The sequence below is a fragment of the Gobius niger genome, assembly GCF_951799975.1.
Source record: "Gobius niger genome assembly, chromosome: 12".
In the NCBI taxonomy this organism is placed as follows: Eukaryota; Metazoa; Chordata; class Actinopteri; order Gobiiformes; family Gobiidae; genus Gobius; species Gobius niger.
This window is the reverse complement of record NC_136863.1, coordinates 1,855,197-1,868,486: the sequence shown is the minus strand read 5'-3', so window position 1 is coordinate 1,868,486 and position 13,290 is coordinate 1,855,197. Positions and strand designations below refer to the sequence as shown.

The window sequence follows — 13,290 nt, the reverse complement described above, 5'->3', positions numbered from 1 at the left end:
CCTTTTTTCCAGAAGCTTTTAGATTGGGGTAAAGCCAAACTGGAGAAAATGTGCTCGGTTCAGGCGGGAGTTAAGGGGTTAAACAGTAAAGATCCAGATACTTCATTCACTTTTTCAAGAAACTGGATTTTCACATTATTACAAATGTAGTTTCTCATTATTTATGTCAAACTGAAATATAAATCATGATAATGGCACAACAAACAAACAAACAAGCAAACAAACAAACAAACAAACATGTTCCTGCAGCTCGTGGCCCTGAGGAGTCGTTTCCCGCTGACTCTCACATGACGCACTCAGGACTGAAGAAGCTCCCGGGCTCAGACTGTTCACAGAACAAGCTCAACACGAAAATACTGCATCTGCTGTAGGGTTGGGCGATGTTCCCTTATTTGGCCGTTTGTTGTTTACAGTGAACCATTGTGATGGTCGATGATATCGTCCGTTTCTCATTATAAGCATTTAAAGACATTTACATAGTCTATATATAAGCTGCATATTACTATGTATGTTAGGAACATGTGAGATTGCAGATAAATGGATCTAAACTAAACATGATCTGGACAGAGTCACGGACACGACTTTTGCAACAGAAATGTGTTAAAACTCGTGCGTAAAGTCTGAGAGGAGAACGACTCATTCAGAGCGTGAACTCCAAGGCTCTCCTCACACTGATACAAATGTAAATCGGAGCGTATTAGTTTAGTTTTAACGTCATGTTTAAGAAACAGTGGGTGAGCGGGACAATATTTACAAGTTTGCATCGTAGCTACGTTTTTGAAGCCGCTCCACGCGCCGCCCGGTCCGTGAGCTCATAACCTCGTACCTCCTGCACCGCCTCTTTCTCTCCTCTCTTTCTCCTCTCCTCGTTCTTCGTGAGAATAATCCGCGCGCTCAGCTAGCTCCGATGTGAGAGCCATCTCATTTTAATACGGTTTAAGTTTCCGTACGAAGCAAAGCAAAACCACGAGCTGTTAAACTCTGAGCTGCAGAGAGAGAGAGCCCCGCGTGTCAGAAACAGAGCAGCTGTGTCTTTACACATCGTGGCTTCTGGCAGGTACTGACACTAGCGTGTATATTAGTTACATCCGTGATTTAATTTACAGTGCAATCCCTGCAAAGTCTGTAGGTTTACAAGGCCTACAGACGACCACTGCGTGTTTCTGACAGGAGGGGGCGTGGCATCAAGATGGTGGCTCTACATCGTGATGTTGCTCGTCCATCACGATGGACGATGTGCACAACCCTAATCAATCTATCAATTTTAGTCGACTAAAATATTTTAGTCCACGAAATTAACACTGCTGATAATGTAAACGTGCAGATCTTCTACACATTATTGTTCTGTTTTCTGCTTCTAGACGACAACTATTTGCGTATCGATATTTGAAAAAATATTTGTAATGTACATTTACCCAGCCCTATAGCTGACCTAATTGGCCGTTCAGCCGTTTGGAAAGAATTGACTGTTTTGCACATTTCCAGAGTCGTCTAACAAGCATTTGATCTCTGACTCGTGTATTAATGTCATCTTCCAAACCATTCAAAACATCCTGAGGGCCAGAGGTTCTAAGCCGGAGGGCCGGATTTGGCCCCCGGGCCTGACGTTGCCTGCCCTTGGTCTATGTGCTGCACTGGCCGACAGGTGAACTCAGAGAATTAGAATATTGTTAAAAAGTGCATTTCCTTCTGTTATTCAATTTAAACTGTGACACTAATATATGATAGACCCGTTACATGTGAGGTTTACAAACGCAGATTAGCACCACCTCATGACATCATCAGGTGGAAGGAGAAGGAGGCTCAAGCTAAATATACTCCCGCCGTGTTTCTCCTCATGCTTGGTGAAGAACAGCTTTAATAAACCGCTCTCCTCCAGTTTCTATAGTAGCAGGACGGAGCTGAGGCGAGTAAAGAAGCAGCTGTCAGTGGGCGGGACGAGTGGGAGTTCAACCAGAGCCCAAAAATATTCACTCCATATCTGCAAACTTCACATCCTGCCACCCTTTTCCTCGCGGTCCAACGCTGAAGCTAATCTGCAGCTTCTTATTAAAGTGAGTGACCGGGTCCTCGTCCTCCAAACAGAGTCACATGTTTAACCTCTTAACTCCCGCCTGAACCGAGAGGATCTTTTTCCTCACGTCATCACATTCTTTTTACATCATTTTTTTGTTGGGTGTTCAACTCATTTTTGTTACTTTTTTGTCATTTTTTTTGTCATTTTTTCGTCCATTTTTGTTTTCATTTTTTTGTCATTTTTCGTCACATTTTTGTCATTTTTTTCGTCCATTTTTAGTAATTTTTTGGGAAATTTTTTATCACATTTTTTTGTCATTTTTTTGTCATTTTTTCATCAAATTTTGTTCATTTTTTTGACAAATTTTTAATCACATTTTTGTAATTGTATCTTTTTTTGTCATTTTTTTGTCATTTTTTGTCACATTTTTGTCATTTGTCGTCAAATTTTCAATCACATTTTTGTAATTTTATCACTTTTTTTTTCATTTTTTGGTCATTTTTTCATCCATTTTTTTTTTATTTTTTTGACAAATTTTTAATCACATTTTTTTTTCTTTTTTTTCTTTTTTTTTTTCTTTTTTGTCACATTTTTGTAAAAACAAATAGTCACATTTTGTCATTTTTTTGTCCGATTTTTGTCAATTTTTTGTCAATTTTTTTCAATTTCTTGTGACTTTTTTGCCACTTTTTCATCAATTTTTCGTCGCTTTTTTGTCAATGTTTTCTCACTTTTTTGTCACATTTCCATCATTGTTTTCGTCTCAGTTTTGTTGCTTTTTCACAACTTTTTCTACAGAAGCTTTTGGATTGGGGTAAAGCCAAACTGGAGAAAATGTGCTCGGTTCAGGAGGGACGTAGTATGCTAACATGACACAGTATGCTAACATGACACAGTATGCTAACATGACACAGTATGCTAACATGACACCGTATGCTAACATGACACCGTATGCTAACATGACACAGTATGCTAACATGACACAGTATGCTAACATGACACAGCATGCTAACATGACACAGCATACTAACATGACACAGCATGCTAACATGACACAGTATGCTAACATGACACAGTATGCTAACATGACACCGTATGCTAACATGACACCATATGCTAACATGACACCGTATGCTAACATGACACAGTATGCTAACATGACACCGTACGCTAACATGACACCGTACGCTAACATGACACAGTACGCTAACATGACACAGTACGCTAACATGACACAGTATGCTAACATGACACCGTATGCTAACATGACACCGTATGCTAACATGACACCGTATGCTAACATGACACCGTATGCTAACATGACACAGTATGCTAACATGACACAGTATGCTAACATGACACCGTATGCTAACATGACACAGTATGCTAACATGACACCGTATGCTAACATGACACAGTATGCTAACATGACACAGTATGCTAACATGACACCGTATGCTAACATGACACCGTATGCTAACATGACACAGTATGCTAACATGACACAGTATGCTAACATGACACAGTATGCTAACATGACACCGTACGCTAACATGACACCGTACGCTAACATGACACCGTACGCTAACATGACACAGTATGCTAACATGACACAGTATGCTAACATGACACCGTATGCTAACATGACACAGTATGCTAACATGACACAGTATGCTAACATGACACAGTATGCTAACATGACACCGTACGCTAACATGACACCGTATGCTAACATGACACAGTATGCTAACATGACACAGTATGCTAACATGACACCGTACGCTAACATGACACCGTATGCTAACATGACACAGTATGCTAACATGACACAGTATGCTAACATAGCACAGTGATGTTAGCTACGTGGAGTCTGGTTCGTTAACGTCGCATAAACAGGTCAGATAAAACTATAGCATAAAGAACAAACCAAACTCTCCTTCTGCGAGAGCGCTAACCGCTGCGCTAACCGCTACGCTAACCACTGCGCTAACTGCTACGCTAACCCGCTGCGCTAACGTGCCGCCGTAAGAAAACAACCCCAGGCCTTTCACAGCGTGTTTGTAGAGCTAAACTACAACAGATTTTAGAATAAGACCTCGTGGAGACACTGGGTCATTTGGGAGTTCATTCTGGTTCCTCCCTAACCTTGTAGTTGCGTGTTTCTGGTACCTGACCTTGTAGTTGTGTTTCTGGTACCTGATCTTGTAGTTGCGTGTTTCTGGTTCCTGACCTTGTAGTTGTGTTTCTGGTACCTGATCTTGTACTTGTGTGTTTCTGGTACCTGACCTTGTACTTGTGTGTTTCTGGTACCTGATCTTGTACTTGTGTTTCTGGTACCTGATCTTGTAGTTGTGTTTCTGGTACCTGATCTTGTACTTGCGTGTTTCTGGTACCTGATCTTGTAGTTGTGTTTCTGGTACCTGATCTTGTACTTGTGTGTTTCTGGTACCTGATCTTGTACTTGTGTGTTTCTGGTACCTGACCTTGTACTTGTGTGTTTCTGGTACCTGACCTTGTACTTGTGTGTTTCTGGTACCTGACCTTGTACTTGTGTGTTTCTGGTACCTGATCTTGTAGTTGTGTTTCTGGTTCCTGATCTTGTAGTTGTGTTTCTGGTACCTGATCTTGTACTTGTGTGTTTCTGGTACCTGACCTTGTACTTGTGTGTTTCTGGTACCTGATCTTGTAGTTGTGTTTCTGGTACCTGATCTTGTACTTGTGTGTTTCTGGTACCTGATCTTGTACTTGTGTTTCTGGTACCTGATCTTGTAGTTGTGTTTCTGGTACCTGATCTTGTACTTGCGTGTTTCTGGTCCCTGATCTTGTAGTTGTGTTTCTGGTTTCTGACCTTGTAGCAGCGTGTTTCTGGTTCCTGATCTTGTAGTTGTGTTTCTGGTACCTGATCTTGTAGTTGTGTTTCTGGTCCCTGATCTTGTAGTTGTGTTTCTGGTTCCTGACCTTGTAGCAGCGTGTTTCTGGTTCCTCCCTGACCTTGTACTTGTGTTTCTGGTTCCTGATCTTGTACTTGTGTGTTTCTGGTACCTGATCTTGTACTTGTGTGTTTCTGGTACCTGACCTTGTAGGTGTGTTTCTGGTTCCTCCCTGATCTTGTACTTGTGTGTTTCTGGTACCTGACCTTGTAGTTGTGTGTTTCTGGTACCTGATCTTGTAGTTGTGTTTCTGGTACCTGATCTTGTAGGTGTGTTTCTGGTTCCTCCCTGACCTTGTACTTGTGTTTCTGGTTCCTGATCTTGTACTTGTGTTTCTGGTACCTGACCTTGTAGTTGTGTGTTTCTGGTTCCTGATCTTGTACTTGTGTTTCTGGTACCTGATCTTGTAGTCGTGTTTCTGGTTCCTCCCTGATCTTGTACTTGTGTGTTTCTGGTCCCTGATCTTGTACGTGTGTGTTTCTGGTCCCTGATCTTGTAGTTGTGTTTCTGGTACCTGATCTTGTACTTGTGTGTTTCTGGTACCTGATCTTGTAGTTGTGTTTCTGGTTCCTCCCTGACCTTGTAGTCGTGTTTCTGGTCCCTGATCTTGTAGTCGTGTTTCTGGTCCCTGATCTTGTAGTCGTGTTTCTGGTCCCTGATCTTGTAGTTGTGTTTCTGGTACCTGATCTTGTACTTGTGTGTTTCTGGTACCTGATCTTGTAGTTGTGTTTCTGGTTCCTCCCTGACCTTGTAGTCGTGTTTCTGGTCCCTGACCTTGTAGTCGTGTTTCTGGTCCCTGATCTTGTAGTCGTGTTTCTGGTACCTGATCTTGTAGTTGGGCAGCGTGTGCTTCTTCTTGATGACCCTCTTCAGCTGGTTGACGATGATGGAGGTCAGCTGAGGCAGAGGTCGACCCTCGAACTGCGACTTCACCTCGAAGTCCACCAGGGGGTCGTCCAGGAAGGAGAACGACCAATGGGTGAACGGGATCCGGGTGAACTGCAGCCGGAGCCGACCAATCACGCGCCGCATCTTCACGAACAGGTACGCGGACTTCCCGAACACCAGGTCCACGTCGATCGCAAGATGGAAGCCGCCGTTATACTCCAGGTCCACCTGCAGGGAGGTACTCGGTTACTCTGAGACAGTACTCGGGTTACTCTGAGGCAGTACTCGGGTTACTCTGAGGCAGTACTCGGGTTACTCTGAGGCAGTACTCGGGTTACTCTGAGACAGTACTCGGTTACTCTGGGACTGTACTCTGATTACTCTGAGACAGTAATCTGATTACTCTGAGACAGTAATCTGATTACTCTGAGACAGTACTCGGGTTACTCTGAGGCAGTACTCGGGATACTCTGAGACAGTACTCGGTTACTCTGAGACAGTAATCTGATTACTCTGAGACAGTAATCTGGTTACTCTGAGACAGTAATCGGTTACTCTGAGACAGTAATCGGTTACTCTGAGACAGTAATCGGTTACTCTGAGACAGTAATCGGTTACTCTGAGACAGTAATCGGTTACTCTGAGGCAGTAATCTGATTACTCTGAGACAGTACTCGGGTTACTCTGAGGCAGTACTCGGGATACTCTGAGACAGTAATCGGTTACTCTGAGGCAGTAATCTGATTACTCTGAGGCAGTACTCGGGATACTCTGAGGCAGTACTCGGGTTACTCTGAGGCAGTACTCGGGATACTCTGAGGCAGTAATCTGATTACTCTGAGGCAGTAATCTGATTACTCTGAGACAGTACTCGGTTACTCTGAGACAGTACTCTGATTACTCTGAGGCAGTAATCTGATTACTCTGAGACAGTACTCGGTTACTCTGAGACAGTACTCTGATTACTCTGAGACAGTACTCTGATTACTCTGAGGCAGTAATCTGATTACTCTGAGACAGTACTCGGTTACTCTGAGACAGTACTCTGATTACTCTGAGACAGTACTCTGATTACTCTGAGACAGTACTCTGATTACTCTGAGACAGTAATCTGATTACTCTGAGACAGTAATCTGATTACTCTGAGACAGTAATCTGATTACTCTGAGACAGTAATCTGATTACTCTGAGACAGTACTCTGATTACTCTGAGACAGTACTCTGATTACTCTGAGACAATAATCAGATTCCTCTGAGACAATAATCAGATTACTCTGAGACAGTACTCTGATTACTCTGAGACAATACTCTGATTACTCTGAGACAGTACTCTGATTACTCTGAGACAGTACTCGGTTACTCTGAGACAGTAATCTGATTACTCTGAGACAGTACTCGGTTACTCTGAGGCAGTAATCGGTTACTCTGAGACAGTAATCTGATTACTCTGGCAGTAATCTGATTACTCTGAGACAGTAATCTGATTACTCTGAGGCAGTACTCGGGTTACTCTGAGACAGTACTCGGTTACTCTGAGACAGTAATCTGATTACTCTGAGACAGTAATCTGATTACTCTGAGGCAGTACTCGGGATACTCTGAGGCAGTACTCGGGATACTCTGAGGCAGTAATCTGATTACTCTGAGGCAGTAATCTGATTACTCTGAGACAGTACTCGGTTACTCTGAGACAGTACTCTGATTACTCTGAGACAGTACTCGGTTACTCTGAGACAGTACTCTGATTACTCTGAGACAGTACTCTGATTACTCTGAGACAGTACTCTGATTACTCTGAGACAGTAATCGGTTACTCTGAGACAGTACTCTGATTACTCTGAGACAGTACTCTGATTACTCTGAGGCAGTAATCTGATTACTCTGAGACAGTACTCGGTTACTCTGAGACAGTACTCTGATTACTCTGAGACAGTACTCTGATTACTCTGAGACAGTACTCTGATTACTCTGAGACAGTAATCGGTTACTCTGAGACAGTACTCTGATTACTCTGAGACAGTACTCGGGTTACTCTGAGACAGTAATCGGTTACTCTGAGACAGTACTCTGATTACTCTGAGACAGTACTCGGGTTACTCTGAGACAGTAATCTGATTACTCTGAGGCAGTAATCTGATTACTCTGAGACAGTACTCTGATTACTCTGAGGCAGTACTCAGAGTAATCAGAGTACTGTCTCAGAGTACAGAGAACCAGAACAAAAGCTCCGCCCACTTTCCCTCAAACGCAGATTAATATAAAACTGTCAGTCATTTTTGCCGTTGTTTTTTGCGATGTTGATGGTTCTTTCATCAGATCTGAGGTCACAGGCCTTAAAGGAACAGGACACCGTTTCTACATACTGAGATATGTTCTTACCTGAGCTGTGACGAGTTCTTTAGGACCTGTCTGATCTTCAGTCACGTAAACACAGCACAGACGGCGTTAGCATTTAGCCTCTCCCTCTCTCCTCTATAGCTCCAAAACAGGTCAAGATAGAAGCTACCAAGCTCTTCCACGTTTTCCCTATTTAAATATGGTTACGTGAAGTGTTCCACTACAAAGTATAATCACACACAATTAAACAATGTGGATTTTCTAAGCGGATAAAAGGGGGAACTATATTGTAAGGCGTAATAATACCAGGAGTAGTTTGGCATCCGCGCAGTAATCTTCACTTTACTGTGTGCCATTTTTTTGTCACATTTGTGTCATTTTTTCGTAATTTTTTTATCTTTTGGGAATTTTTTAATCATTTTTTGGTCACTTTTTTGTAATTTTTTTTGTCAATTTTTCGTCAATTTTTTAATCAATTTTTTGTCAATTTTTGGTCATTTTTTGGTCAATTTTTTTTGTCCATTTTTTGTAATTTTTTGTCAATTATATAACAATATTGTAAGGTGTAATAATACCAGGAGTAATTTGGCATCCGCACAGTAAAGTGAAGATTACTGCGCGGATGCCAAACTACTCCTGGTATTATTACGCCTTACAATATAGTCCCCCCTTTTATCCGCTTAGAAAATCCACATTGTTTAATTTTGTGTGATTATACTTTGTAGTGGAACACTTCACGTAACCATATTTAAATAGGGAAAACGTGGAAGAGCTTGGTAGCTTCTATCTTGACCTGTTTTGGAGCTATAGAGGAGAGAGGGAGAGGCTAAATGCTAACGCCGTCTGCGCTGTGTTTACGTGACTGAAGATCAGACAGGTCCTAAAGAACTCATCACAGCTCAGGTAAGAACATATCTCAGTGTGGAAAAACGCTGGCCTGTTCCTTTAAAGGGACCATAAGGACCTGGCTGGACATGTGGGGTCAGGGTGGTCAGTGGGATCTGTAATCCTGTGTGTGAAGCTTTTATACTGTGATTCTGAAAGTCTGAAAATACAAAATGGCCCCCGGTGGCGCCTCACGGGCCGTACCTCGAAGTTGAGCTCCTCGGGGACGCCCTCCTCGTTCCGCTGCACCGGCTTCATGAGTCGAGCGGATTTGAAAACCGGGACCGAGTTTCCCAGAGAAATGTCCCTCAGACTGAGCCCCTCCAGGAGCCGGCCGGCCGTCTTCGTCTGCAGGAGCTCCTCGAACTCCACCTGCCAGAGGGAACAGGGGGGGTTAGGACCAGGACCAGGACCAGGACCAGGGCCAGGATTACACCAGGACCAGGACCAGGACTACACCAGCCACAGGGAACCAGGACTACACCAGGACTGAACCAGGACCAGGACTAAACCAGGACCGAACCAGGACTACACCTGCCACAGGGAACAGGGGGGGTTAGGACCAGGACCAGGACCAGGACCAGGACCAGGACCAGGACCAGGACCAGGACCAGGACCAGGACCAGGACCAGGACCAGGACCAGGACTACACCTGCCACAGGGAACCAGGGGTCAGAACCAGGACTAAACCAGGACCAAACCAGAACTCCACCTGCCAGAGAGACCAGAGGGGTCAGGACCAGGACCAGGACTACACCAGGACCGAACCAGGACTACACCTGCCAGAGGAACCAGGGAGTCAGAACCAGGACCAGGACCAGGACCAGGACTACACCAGGACTGAACCAGGACTGAACCAGGACTGAACCAGGACCGAACCAGAACTACACCTGCCACAGGGACCGGGGGGGTTAGGACTAGGACCAGGACTACACCAGCCACAGGGATCAGGACCAGGGGTCAGAACCAGGACTACACCTGGACTACACCTGCCACAGGGAACAGGGGGGGTCAGAACCAGGACCAGGACCAGGACCAGGACCAGGACCAGGACTGAACCAGGACTACACCAGGACTACACCAGGACTACACCAGGACTACACCAGGACTACACCAGGACTACACCTGCCAGAGAGACATGGGGGGTTAGGACCAGGACCAGGACTAAACCAGGACTGAACCAGGACTACACCAGGACTACACCTGCCAGAGAGACCAGAGGGGGTTAGGACCAGGACCAGGACTACACCAGGACTACACCAGGACCAGGACCAGGACTACACCAGGACTACACCTGCCAGAGAGACCAGAGGGGGTCAGAACCAGGACTGAACCAGGACGTAAACAGTTCTAAACCTGGGCTACACCAGGACTACACCTGCCACAGGGAACCAGGGGGGGTCAGAACTAGGACCAGGACCAGGACCAGGACTACACCAGGACTACACCAGGACTACACCTGCCAGAGGAACCAGGGAACAGAACCAGGACTACACCAGCCACAGGGAACAGGGGGTCAGAACCAGGACTGAACTTTATCAACTGTCACAAAACTCTCTAAATCTGAAGCTTTTCTGCTGGAGCCGACTCCCTCTGGTCCAGAGCAACGCCTCATTTGAAAGCTAAGAACTCCAAAACTGATTCTAACTTTTTTGTCCGGTTTTGGCCAAAGGTTTTTCCCCAAGAAGCTTCTGGATTTGGAGAACGAGAGAAATGTGCTCGGTACGAAGACAGGACTAAAGTAAAACAGCAAAAAGGACTCAAACCAGACTGAACCAGGACGTAAGAAGTTCTAAACCAGGACTAAACCTGGGCTAAAACTGGACTAAACCAGGACTAAACCTGGACCAAACCAGGATGTAGACAGGATGTAAAGAAGTTCCAGACCTGGACTAAACCTGGGCTAAACCAGGACTGAACCAGGACGTAAACAGCTCTAAACCTGGACTAAACCTGGACTAAACCTGGACTGAACCTGGACTGAACCAGACTGAACCAGGACGTAGACAGGATGTAAAGAAGTTCTAAACCAGGACTAAACCTGGACCAAACCAGGATGTAGACAGGATGTAAAGAAGTTCTAAACCAGGACTAAACCTGGGCTAAAACTGGACTAAACCAGGACTAAACCTGGATCAAACCAGGATGTAGACAGGATGTAAAGAAGTTCCAGACCTGGACTAAACCTGGGCTAAACCAGGACTGAACCAGGACTGAACCAGGACGTAAACAGCACTAAACCTGGACTAAACCTGGGCTAAACCTGGACGACACCAGGACTACACCAGCCACAGGGAACCAGGGGGATCAGAGCAAACACGGGGACCAGGGCTAAACCTGGACTGAACCTGGGCTAAACCAGGACGTAGACAGTTCTAAACCTGGGCTAAACCTGGACTGAACCAGGACGTAAACAGCTCTAAACCTGGCCTAAACCTGGCCTAAACCTGGACTGAACCAGGACTGAACCAGGACGTAAACAGCTCTAAACCTGGACTAAACCTGGACTAAACCTGGGCCAAACCAGGACTAAACCTGGACTGAACCAGGACGTAAACAGCTCTAAACCTGGACTAAACCTGGACTGAACCAGGACTGAACCAGGACGTAAACAGCTCTAAACCTGGGCTAAACCTGGACGACACCAGGACTACACCAGCCACAGGGAACCAGGGGGATCAGAGCAAACACGGGGACCAGGACTAAACCTGGATTAAACCTGGACTGAACCTGGACGTAGACAGGATGTAAACAGTGCGTAAAGAGTTCTAGCCCTGGTCTAAACCTGGACTAAACCAAGACGTAAACAGCTCTAAACCTGGCCTAAACCTGGCCTAAACCTGGACTAAACCTGGACTAAACCTGGACTAAACCTGGACTAAACCTGGACTAAACCTGGCCTAAACCTGGACTAAACCTGGACTAAACCTGGACTAAACCTGGACTAAACCTGGACTAAACCTGGATTAAACCAGGACTGAACCAAGACGTAGACAGGATGTAAACAGTGCGTAAAGAGGTCTAGACCGGGTCTAAACCAGGACTGAACCTGGACTAAACCAGGACTAAACTGGACTGAACCCGGACTGAACCTGGACTAAACCAGGACTAAACCTGGACTAAACCTGGTCTAAACCAGGACTAAACCTGGACTAAACCTGGTCTAAACCAGGACTGAACCTGGACTAAACCTGGGCTAAACCAGGACTAAACCTGGACTAAACCTGGTCTAAACCAGGACTGAACCTGGACTAAACCTGGTCTAAACCAGGACTAAACCTGGACTAAACCTGGTCTAAACCAGGACTGAACCTGGACTAAACCTGGTCTAAACCAGGACTAAACCTGGACTAAACCAGGACTAAACTGGACTGAACCCGGACTGAACCTGGACTAAACCTGGTCTAAACCAGGACTAAACCTGGACTAAACCTGGTCTAAACCAGGACTGAACCTGGACTAAACCTGGGCTAAACCAGGACTAAACCTGGACTAAACCAGGACTAAACTGGACTGAACCCGGACTGAACCAGGACTGAACCTGGACATAGACAGTACATAGACAGGATGTAAACAGGATGTAAACAGTGCGTAAACAGTGCGTAAAGAGCCCCAGCCCTGGTCTAAACCCGGTCTAAACCCGGTCCAAACCCACCTTGATCTTCTTGGTGAGCCAGTGTCGGACCGCGGGGGTGTCCCGGAGCTCCCGGAACAGAAAGAGGAAGATCGCGTTGAGGAAATGGCAGGTCTCGGCTTGGTCCACACTGGTCTCTCCTGCCCCCGCCGCCTCTGCCGCTCCTGCCGGGCCTTTGGGTGCTGGCTCTCCGGCTCCCCCCGGGCCTCTGGGTGCCCCGTGCTCCTCTCCCTCCCCATGCTGTTGTTGTTGCTGCTGCTGCGCGCTGCTGAAGTAATCCCTGAGCGCGCTGTCCGGCTCCACTTTGACGTACTGCACGGCTCTGGCCACGGGCTGCGGGCTGCGCCGGTACAGCAGCAGGAACTGGAGGATTAGCGTGAGCACGGCCCCGGAGAAGGCCGACAGCAGCACCAGGTAGATCATGTCCGCTCCCCCGCCCGCCCGCCCGCCCGCGCGCCCGAGCCCCGCGGTCCTGGCTCCGGTCCCGCGGGTCAGTCCTGGCGCATGACGATCTGAGCGGGTTCAACAAAGACGGATCCACCTGGCCGTGCGCTCTGCAGCCATCATCCGCGTCTGTGCAGCCAGGGGCGCCAGATCCG

General features: G+C 46.2%; 1 protein-coding gene across 1 annotated transcript in view; it reads right to left on the bottom strand.

Annotated features, from left to right (window-relative positions):
• The window catches only part of pdzd8 (PDZ domain containing 8), a gene marked incomplete at its 3' end in the record, with an annotated part of 69,030 nt that extends 55,740 nt beyond the window's left edge, over nt 1–13,290 (bottom strand). The window contains exons 1-3 of the mRNA XM_079567076.1: nt 12,713–13,290; nt 9,262–9,429; nt 5,771–6,063 (exon numbers count right to left, since the gene is read on the bottom strand). Coding sequence (XP_079423202.1) covers nt 5,771–6,063; nt 9,262–9,429; nt 12,713–13,114 — 863 coding nt within the window. The 5' untranslated portion in view covers nt 13,115–13,290. The remainder of the gene's footprint in view (nt 1–5,770; nt 6,064–9,261; nt 9,430–12,712) is intronic.